The 9,469-nt window shown below is 41.3% G+C and overlaps 1 protein-coding gene across 2 annotated transcripts; it reads left to right on the top strand.

Moving 5' to 3' along the window:
* The first annotated feature begins 240 nt into the window (after positions 1 to 240).
* Positions 241 to 8,957, top strand: LOC119324369 (ubiquitin carboxyl-terminal hydrolase 15-like). Of its 2 annotated transcripts, none has more exons than XM_037598157.1 (14): positions 241 to 486; positions 1,705 to 2,106; positions 2,677 to 3,067; positions 3,139 to 3,526; positions 3,607 to 3,761; positions 3,850 to 3,938; positions 4,501 to 4,586; positions 4,702 to 4,864; positions 6,277 to 6,400; positions 6,615 to 6,772; positions 6,850 to 6,934; positions 7,254 to 7,466; positions 7,848 to 7,909; positions 7,990 to 8,957. In XM_037598157.1, exons 2-14 carry the CDS (start codon positions 1,784 to 1,786, stop codon positions 8,684 to 8,686), a joined length of 2,934 nt encoding a protein of 977 aa, XP_037454054.1. In that variant the 5' UTR covers positions 241 to 486; positions 1,705 to 1,783; the 3' UTR covers positions 8,687 to 8,957. The 2 variants fall into 2 exon arrangements, with proteins under 2 accessions (XP_037454054.1, XP_037454055.1); XM_037598158.1 differs by lacking the exon at positions 241 to 486 and adding an exon at positions 1,558 to 1,574.
* Positions 8,958 to 9,469: the final 512 nt, after the last annotated feature.

The raw sequence follows: 9,469 nt of genomic DNA, 5'->3' as shown, positions 1-9,469 counted from the left end.
GTGTGGTAAATGATATCAAGGTTGCTTCGAGGATCTTTGCCTCTGTGGAGTTCAAGTATATTCGTAGGCAAGTTAATGTAGCTGCTCATATTTTAGCTAAGTCTTGTAAGTATTTATCTAGTCTTGTTGTTTTCCATTCTGCTCCGGAATGTACCGGGAGACTCTTTATAACTTTGTTCTAAGTAATTAATAAAGCCAACATTTCTCTCTCTCTAAAAAAAAGAGCCAAGCTAACCGAGACCGAGCAAAAACGCGCACACACGGGCAGAGCACAGTAGCCAAGCAACAGCGAGCGAGCCACAGTCGGTCACTCCCACCGCCGCTCCCGATTCCTTCAGCCGCCGGCACCGCTGCCATCCTCGGCTAGAGCTTCTCCATCCCCTACCCCTATATACCGCGATCTCCTCCAGAACCACCGGCAGGGACTGCTGCTCCGCTTGCTCGCCTCCGTTGGAGATCCGCCCGGAGCGACATTTGTCTTTCTGGGTAAACCCTAGTCTCAATTGATTTGTGTTTTTCTTTCGTCCGTTCTGCGAAAAATCGAGGCTTTTCGAAGCACTCCGTGCGCCTCTTACGCAGTCTGCTGTTGCTAGTGTCTGGGTTTTTTTCCCCGTCCGTGGACGTTTGTGTCGGTGCGACTGCCTCGGAAATTCGGCGGGCGCATTCACCGCTGGTTGTATGCTTGGGATCTCGGAGCTTGTAGGATTCTCATCTGGAGCTAGAGTTGGGCGCCGGATCCTTTTGTTTATTTATTATTATTTTGAGATGCGCCAGAGAACTATTTGATCTTGCTGTCCGGAATGTGCTGCCCATTGCTTTGTGGTATTTTTGGCGATGTGGATTTACTGGTTCTGTTGCCATCTCATACGCCCAATCTTTTGCGCCAAACATTTTCCTAAACTGGAGTGTAGTTTGTCGAGAATACAAAATACGTATGTGGATAAGAGTTTGGACGCCATCCATGAGCTATGCCCAAAGGAGCCACATGCAAAGATTTAATTTAGTTTTGTTGCCCTCCATGCTGTTTCCAGTAGTCTAGTGGTTGATTTGCTGGAGGATTTGCATATAGTATAAAGAGGTGATGTGAGCCACAAAGTGAACTTATTTCTCTGGCCCTAACATTCTAAGGTAATTAACCATTTTGGGAAACCGTGTATCTCTAATTTCAGTGAATATAGTACTTCCTCCGTTCACAAATATAAGATGTTTTGGTTATTTTAGTATGGACTACATACAGACTGAAATGGGTGAACAAGCACACTAATACATGTCTATATACACCCAATTCACAGAACATCTTATAAGTATTTGTGAACGGAGGGAGTACTATGGTATGGTTGTGCTTGTAAGTTGAAGCCATGGCAAGACAAGTGGGAGCTTCTTGATATTACTCCCTCCGTCTCAAAATAAGTGTCTCAACGTTGTACTAGCTCTACTACAAATTTGTACTAAGCTCGAGACACTTATTTTGGGACGGAGGGAGTATCATATAAGTGTAAGCCAAATCCCAAGTAAACTGAAGCCCCAATGGGAGTGAGCTTCTAGGACATGTAAAAGGAAACTCCAGTGAGCTGGTTCGTTTGATATGCTTAATCCTGTCCTAGCCCCTTAAATGTTTGAACGCGATCATTTTCTCTTACCATGTTCCTCTTCTGAGAGAGTGGAAACTGTGATTCTTGTTTTCAGCTTTGCTGTTTTCTGTAGGTAAATCAGTGATTTGGAATGTTTTTCCGAGCTGAAGCAGAGAAGTCTTGGAGCTGGATAATAATAATCTTCTAGGGATATGCTCCAACCAAGGGAAGCTGATGTGCCTGCACTCTTTGTTGTATTTATCGTACTTCCGGTGATAGCATATTTTCTTCTTGGGAGATGGCATGATTCTGTAAGTAAGAAAACAAGAGTAGGTGTGCTTGGCCAGAAAGCTGCAGAAGAAGCCTTCAAAGTAGAAACAATGGCATGCCCAGATGTTATATTGCCAGGACCGTCTCTGAGACCCATGCCTTATTTGAGATCTGTTCCTTCTTTAAGGTCAGAATACCATGAGTGTGCTACTTGTCGTGGCCCTGCAAAGACTAGGTGCTCCAGGTGCAAATCTGTTAGATACTGGTAAGATTCTGACCTATTATTCTCTGGTATGAACTTAAACTCCAAAAAGTCGTGTACACACAAATAGGTGTATGAATCTTACTTTATTGTCTGATGTTTATTTATTATAATGATTTCATTTCTGAAAAAGAACTGTACCTCTATTATGTCACCAAAGCGGGTGAGTCACCTATTTTGTTTCATTGGTAACATATCAAATTTTAGTTAAGCTGGTAGGATTGAGTACCGGAAACAGCCTCTTGCAGAAATGTAGGGAAAGGCTGCGTACTATAGACCCAAAGTGGTCGGACCCTTCCCCGGACCCTGTCCAAGCGGGAGCTACGTGCACCGGGTTGCCTTTCTTTTGGTAGGATTGAGTACCCTGTCGCTACATATAATCCAGCGCCTGATTGGAGCAAGCAACACATCTAATAACTCCAGTCTCTTAAAAATGCTGAATTTACAACTGATTTATCCCTGCACCATGACTCTGTTTGTCATGCGATACTCTCTTGCTTGTGTGATGAATGTAAAAAATTATATTGCTCTGCTGTTGTGGCTACTTTTAATGTCACTTTGAATGTTCCACAGCTCTGGAAAGTGTCAAATTATACACTGGAGGCAAGGGCATAAACAAACATGCCAGCAGTGGCATGTTAATGGTGGTAGCAACTCTGGTGGACTATCTCCGACGGAGAGTTCTGAACAAATGCCGTTCTTGACTAACCTGAATTCACCTCTTCCAGGGGGTGACAGTCACCTGCATGACATGAATTTTGACACAGTATCAGAGCCATCCTTTGCGACAACTGATAGCTATATTCTTGATACTGATCTATTCCTGACAGACAGAAGCAACATGAATGAATCAAATCAAAGTCTTCTTTCAAGAGTAAATAGCGCTTCTGTTGCATCTTGTGAAAAGAGCAATTACAGTGTTGATGAAGAAACCAACTCATCTGAGATTTTATCAGCAAATAAGGTAGCATATCTTCTAGTTCATTTTTTATTCTCCAAGTTTGTGTCATTCAGTTCTTTACCTTGCGCTTTCAGGTTTCAAACAACAGTTATGGTTGTTTGGATGAAAAGAATGGCAACCATGATTTTACTTATCCTCTCAATAATACGGTACAACAACCCAATAATTGTGCTCCTGAAACAACAAAATGTCCAAAAGCAAGCATCACAGTTTATGAACCCGACATGGGTGTCTATTTTACTTCTGATATGACGAGTTCTTGCGAGGGGCCATATTCTTCCGCAACAGAGTCACTACAGAGGAGCAAATCATCTGGAAAATATAGTGGGCGAGGAAATGTGATCTATATGAAGCCTCCTTATCCACCAGGTAAGGTGGCTTCATCACAAAAAACACAGGAGGTGTTGGCATCATATCAATACAATGTCCATGAAAAGAACACTTCCTGCAAAAATGAGCAAAGTAATGTTTCTTCTCTCTTGAAGTGGGCTACCTTTTCCTTTTATTTTTCTTTAATCTCACATATGTATTGTATCCTGTAGGATCTGCAAAATCAAGTGTTTCAACGAGCAACAATTTACAAGGATGCACTGGAATCTCAAAATTAGGAACATCCAAGGTTGAAGTCTTGAAGAAGCCCTCAAAATTTCTCAAAACTAGCCTGGTGGGTTTAATCAATGATAACAAGAGGAGTAAGGTTTGGAATCATCTATGATAACTCTTGTCTTGTAGTTACTGCGCTGTTTTGGTATGTAATGTTACTTTGTTCTAAATCGGAATTTCAGGTATTGTTTCGCTATGAAGATCTCGTTAAGTTCTTCCAGTACGAAGTACGGGGTATTTCTCCCAGAGGTCTTTTCAACTGTGGGAACAGGTATTACCATTGTCTTTGTTAAACTGTCGTGCTGACTTAATTTGTTTTTGTTCTTATATGCAAATTTTGTAGAAGGGGAGCCTTGGCGCAGCGGTAAAGCTGTTGCCTTGTGACCATGAGGTCATGGGTTCGAGTCCTGGAAACAACCTCTTCTAGAAATGTAGGGAAAGGCTGTGTACAAAAGACACAAAGTTGTTGATGAACAACATGCAATATGTTCTGGAAATAACCAATCTAAGAATCTTAACAGGAGGGGTGAAACTGAATTTCCAGTAGGAGGTGATTCACAAGTATCAAACACATAGATTGGTAAATCAGCAAATTCTAAAAATGGTGCAGCAATATAATTAAATCATACTGTACGTGCAACTAAATAAAATTAAGATAATTCCTGTGTACCAAAAATATTACGAAAGAATTAATTTAAATAAGGTGTACTTTATTTAGTCAAGCAAATTGTGAGCCAAATGTTGCTTCTTCTGTTTCTGCAAATTGAACATTTAATTAGTTAAATTGTAGCTTGTCATGGGTTATATGTAATGACTATTGTCCTTTTTTGCAGCTGCTATGCTAATGCTGTTCTACAATGCCTCATGTGCACAAAACCCCTGATGATCCACCTGCTTCTGAGATTGCATTCTAAAGACTGTAATACTAAGCCCATAACATTTTGCCTCTTCAGTACTGTTGTCTGCACAGGGTAAAAGTAATAATACAGTTGTCTACTCCTGTTCGTCTCACACTCTTTGTTATCTTCGTATAGGTTGCTCAAAGAACTGGTGTCTTATGTGCGAACTTGAGCAATATGCTTCAACTTTACGTGAAAGTGGTGGACCTGTGTCTCCAAGCAGAATCCTTTCGAATCTAAGGAACATTGGATGTCGCTTGGGTGGTGGAAGTCAGGAAGATGCTCATGAATTTTTAAGGTAGTTTAGCTGACATGTTAGATTTAATTCCTCTTATTCTATTTTTTTCATTCCTCTTTTTTCTCACCATTTCCTGTTGATTCTAACAACGGTGGTCTCTGATTTAGATGAAACCGATTCTAACAAAAGGGTGGCCTCTGATTTAGATGAAACCAAAGTTTCGGTGTTTCTTTTTAACATATTCTGTTAGTCACAACACAATCAAAATTTGTTCCGAATATTGCGGAGTGACTACTAATTGAAAGTTAGAGCTGTGGAGACAGACTTTGTAATCAAGATTTTAGGCTTAGTAGAACTAAAACTGAGTAAGTTGGGGTGCGGTTTCAGTACATGGGGTGCCTTGATGGGCAGGTGGTACCTCAGAAGGACACCTTTCAGTATTTGGGGTTGATCCTGCAGAAGGATGGTGATATCGATGAAGATGTGTGCCTTCAAATCAAAGCCAGATAAGATGAAGTGGCACAAAGCTTCTGGCGTCCTCTGTCATAAGAGTGTCACAAAAGCTAAAAGGCAGGTTCTATAGGATGGCAATTCAACCTGCGTTGTTGTATGGCGCAAAATGTTGGCCAACTAAAAGATGACATGTCCAACAGTTAGATGTAGTAGAGATGCACATGCTGAGATGGATGTGTCCACACATGAAAGGATCGGGTCCGGAATGATGATATACATGAGAGTTGGGGTAGCACCAATTGAAGAGAAGCTTGTCCAACATTGTCTGAGGTAGATATAGTTGGGGTAGCACCAATTGAAGTGAAGCTTGTCCAACATCGTCTGAGATAGTTTGGTCATATACAACGTAGGCATCTAGAAGCGCCGGTGCATAGAGGAAGTTTAAAGTGTGTTGTTAATGTCAAGACAGGTCGGGGTAGACCAAAATTGACATGGGAGTAGTCCGTAAAGAGAGACCTGAAGGACTGGAATATCACCAAAGAACTAGCCTACCCCAACTTGTTTGTAGAAGTTAGCTATCCACGTGCCAAAACCATGACTAGGTCTTGAGATCTTATGGATTTCAACTCTAGCCTACCCCAACTTGTTTGGGACTGAAAGGCTTTGTTATTGTTGCTTGTTGCTGTTAACTGACGATTGATTGATAATCCGGTTTGATTGAAACAGAAAATAAGAACGCTCATCAGTCCAAGAAGGCAACAACTAATCTCTCCATAGTCTCCTGGAACAGACTAGTCTTTTAATTTGTTGATGTATTCTGAATATTTAAGAGGCTTTAAATATGTCCTTTTCTTATATTCTCATGGTCTCTTATGTCAACACTATCAAGTGGGTTGGGGAAAATGGGAAGGGGAAAATGACAATTGTTGCTCTAAATCTGTCAAACCTACTCTATCCCTTTTGTATTGATCATGTATTAACATTTTGTTCATAATGTGCATGATTTTCAACACAACCAGGCATCTTGTGATGTCTATGCAAGCAGCATGCCTCGATGGACTGGGTGGTGAGAAGCAAGTAGAACAAAGCTTGCAGGAAACTACACTGATACAACAGATGTTTGGTGGACGCCTTAAATCTAAGGTAACTCGTAATTTTCTGACTTGATTTCATTTTTAGTGCTGCAAATTTCCTTAATCGCGTGCTCAAGTTGTTACAGTTTATATCGAATATCCTTTTGCGTGTGTGCATAAGTTGCAGATTCGTTCCTTGTATTTTCTTTTCTGCTGGCTCTCTAGCTAGTGAGTTAAGCACTATTTTTCTATCATATACTAACTAATTTAGTAAATGAAACAAGGTTAAGTGCCTCAGATGCCATCATGAATCTGAAAGATACGAGAATATAATGGATCTTACTTTGGAGATTCATGGTTGGGTGGAGTCCTTGCAAGATGCTTTGACACAGTTCACTGCTCCTGAAGATTTAGATGGGGATAATATGTATAAATGTGGAAGGTACTGTGGCAAACTAACAATCTTCTCATCATTTTGATTGGACCACAGCATATTAAAGCTTGTTAATTTTACTGCAGGTGTTGTGCTTATGTTAAAGCTAGAAAACAGCTAAGCGTGCATGAAGTGCCAAACATATTAACAGTAGTTTTAAAAAGATTCCAGGTATTATGTATTTCATCTCTGTATGCAATATTGATCTGGCCCAGTATCTTTGTATTATCTCTAATTTTCAGCTGCATGTTTGAAAGTATAGTAATACTTGTGTGCAGTTATCATAGAGTATGCATTTGTCAGTATGATATTAATGACTAATTTATGTAGAATTTCATGATGTTGTGTTTTACATCTTCAAATTGCAACCAAACCCCTCTAAAACTAAATGAAGCTCATTTTGAAGAAGTTTCCTTAGCACACTAATACAATCGTTTGTTTGATTGCTTATTAAGATTAGTTTATTGAGCTAATTTTGTTCGTGCTTCAGACAGGAAAGTATGGCAAGATTAACAAATGTGTCACTTTTCCTGATATGTTGGACATGGTTCCTTTTGTGACTGGGGCTGGTGATCACCCGCCTCTTTACTTCTTGTATGCTGTGGTTGTACATGTGGATACAGAAAATGCATCTTTCTCTGGTCACTACATATCGTATGTCAAAGATATGCAGGGAACATGGTTAAGAATTGATGACTCAGAGGTATTCGTAAATTTCCTTGAAGTAGATTAAGAACTTCTGTATGTGTTGCTTTTAGAAGTTATTCTAGACTAGTGGAATCACATAGATATGTATTTCTTTTAAAGAAGCAAACATAATCATGAGTCTAGAAAACTAGCAGTTCATAGTATACTCTTTTGAAATGCAATTATGTTGTAATCTTACTGTTTTAGTGCTTATGGAACTTGAAATGAATTGAAGTCTGCTTGTGCTTTGTGACGGCGAACAATCAAATAGTCACACTTATTTCATGTGATAGTCTTTTCTGTAGTCATATTTTTATACGGTCATGTATGTTTACAAAATATAAAATCTGGGAATTTGTATGAGCTGATGTGGCTACTTGTTTCTTGTTATACGAAGGTCAAGGCTGTATCATTGAATCAAGTTATGTCAGAAGGTGCATATATGCTATTCTACTTGAGGTACAGCCAGCCTGTGATATTTGCCATCTAATATTCGAGTTATTTCCTTGTCTTCACTAGTCTTAACATTTATCATTTAGATCTTTTCCTCGCCCTCCGAGGATATACATTGAGAAAGGCCTATTGCCTGATCCATCATCTTCATATCGTCACTCATCAAAATCCTCCAAGGGCTCTTCTAAACAAGAGCAGAAGCAGACAGAATCACTCTTTACTTCTGATGATCAAATCCGTGGTATTTATGATTTTAGACCAGAGGAGGAAGGTTACAGGCAAGATCAGCATGCCAAGTTGAGGTCCCAAAATTTATATCACACCGATGATGCTTTTGCTGATTCGGTTAGCACGGACTTCTCGGACGCTACATCAAGTGAATGGTCCCTGTTTACCAGCTCTGATGAATCTTCGTTTACCACGGAAAGCACTAGAGATTCATTCAGTGTTGCGGATTATGGTGACAATGCTGGCCTTGATCCAATCACCTCAATTTTTGGGCCATATTATGCTCCTGACCATCCTCTTGGCAACTTTGTCTCGTGTACAAGGCTCTCGCCTTCCAATCCGCAAACAAGGTACTTCCCGGAAAGCATGGGTTTTGTCTCAGATTCTTCCTTGCCAACTCAACCCTACGGCAATGTACATAGAGGAAGATATCCGGACAGGGCTTGCGCGTCTTCAGCCGAACCTCTCGCTTCAGCAAACCAGCGAAGCTTGTACGGTAGGTATAACCATAGTAGAGATGGTATTGTTCAAACATCTGGGTTTTGTCATATGTAATGGTCCACATCTGATAGTTTTTAGCTGGAGCTGGGCTGATATGGTTAGCAGTGCTGTTAATATCGCCTCATGTTCTTTTATTTCAGATGAGGCATATTTAATTGTAGCTGCACATTCTAGATGTAGTTCACTCAGTGTAGTGAAGTAACTAGATCTGTCTAGATGCCTAGCTTTTGGGTTGACATGTTAGAACAAAGGGACTGGCTTTGTGAAAGCAAAGATGACCAAGCATTTGTTTACTATGTGTGAAAAGCTTCCATTTGCTTCCAGATTTCTATCATCCTCTTTGGAGCTCGCCCTTTTTTCTTTTCAGTTTCGTATGCTAGCTTGTCGAATGTTATTAGTGCTGTTTTAGTTCAGAAGTACTGTGTCACCTGTGGGAGCACCTCAGTTTTGAAGACAGTGATAGATAGATCAGGAAAACTGCAGGGCTATCCAACACACACCCGACCCCCGTGGCGCCTAGCTTAGGCGACATGGGGTAACCTAGCACCGCCGCCGCAAAGCCCTCCTCTCCCCACTCCCCCGCATCGCCCCGGGAAGGTGGTTGACGTGTCGGCCGGTTGTGGTGTTTGTGCGCGCGAACCTAGCACCGCCGCCGCAAAGCCCTCCTCTCCCCACTCCCCCGCATCGCCCCGGGAAGGTGGTTGACGTGTCGGCCGGTTGTGGTGTTCGTGCGCGCGAAGCGGCGGCCGCGATGTGGTAGTGGTGGGAGGCTCGTCCTTCCTGTCTTGGTAGCTCGGCGACGACGATTCTTCGGCAGGTCATAGCTCTGGGGGCTCG

The sequence above is a fragment of the Triticum dicoccoides genome, chromosome 6B, assembly GCF_002162155.2.
Source record: "Triticum dicoccoides isolate Atlit2015 ecotype Zavitan chromosome 6B, WEW_v2.0, whole genome shotgun sequence".
Taxonomy (NCBI): Eukaryota; Viridiplantae; Streptophyta; class Magnoliopsida; order Poales; family Poaceae; genus Triticum; species Triticum dicoccoides.
The sequence above is the reverse complement of the archived record's forward strand: the minus strand, read 5'-3'. Positions and strand labels throughout refer to the sequence as shown.

What these genes read in the sequence shown, in the direction of transcription:
- LOC119324369 (XM_037598157.1), top strand. Translation starts at nt 1,784, where the DNA reads ATGCTCCAACCAAGGGAAGCTGATGTGCCTGCACTCTTTGTTGTATTT. An exon ending in AGATTTTATCAGCAAATAAG is followed by an intron (nt 3,068 to 3,138) that starts GTAGCATATCTT and finishes TTGCGCTTTCAG; the next exon opens with GTTTCAAACAACAGTTATGG. An exon ending in TATATGCTATTCTACTTGAG is followed by an intron (nt 7,910 to 7,989) that starts GTACAGCCAGCC and finishes TTTATCATTTAG; the next exon opens with ATCTTTTCCTCGCCCTCCGA.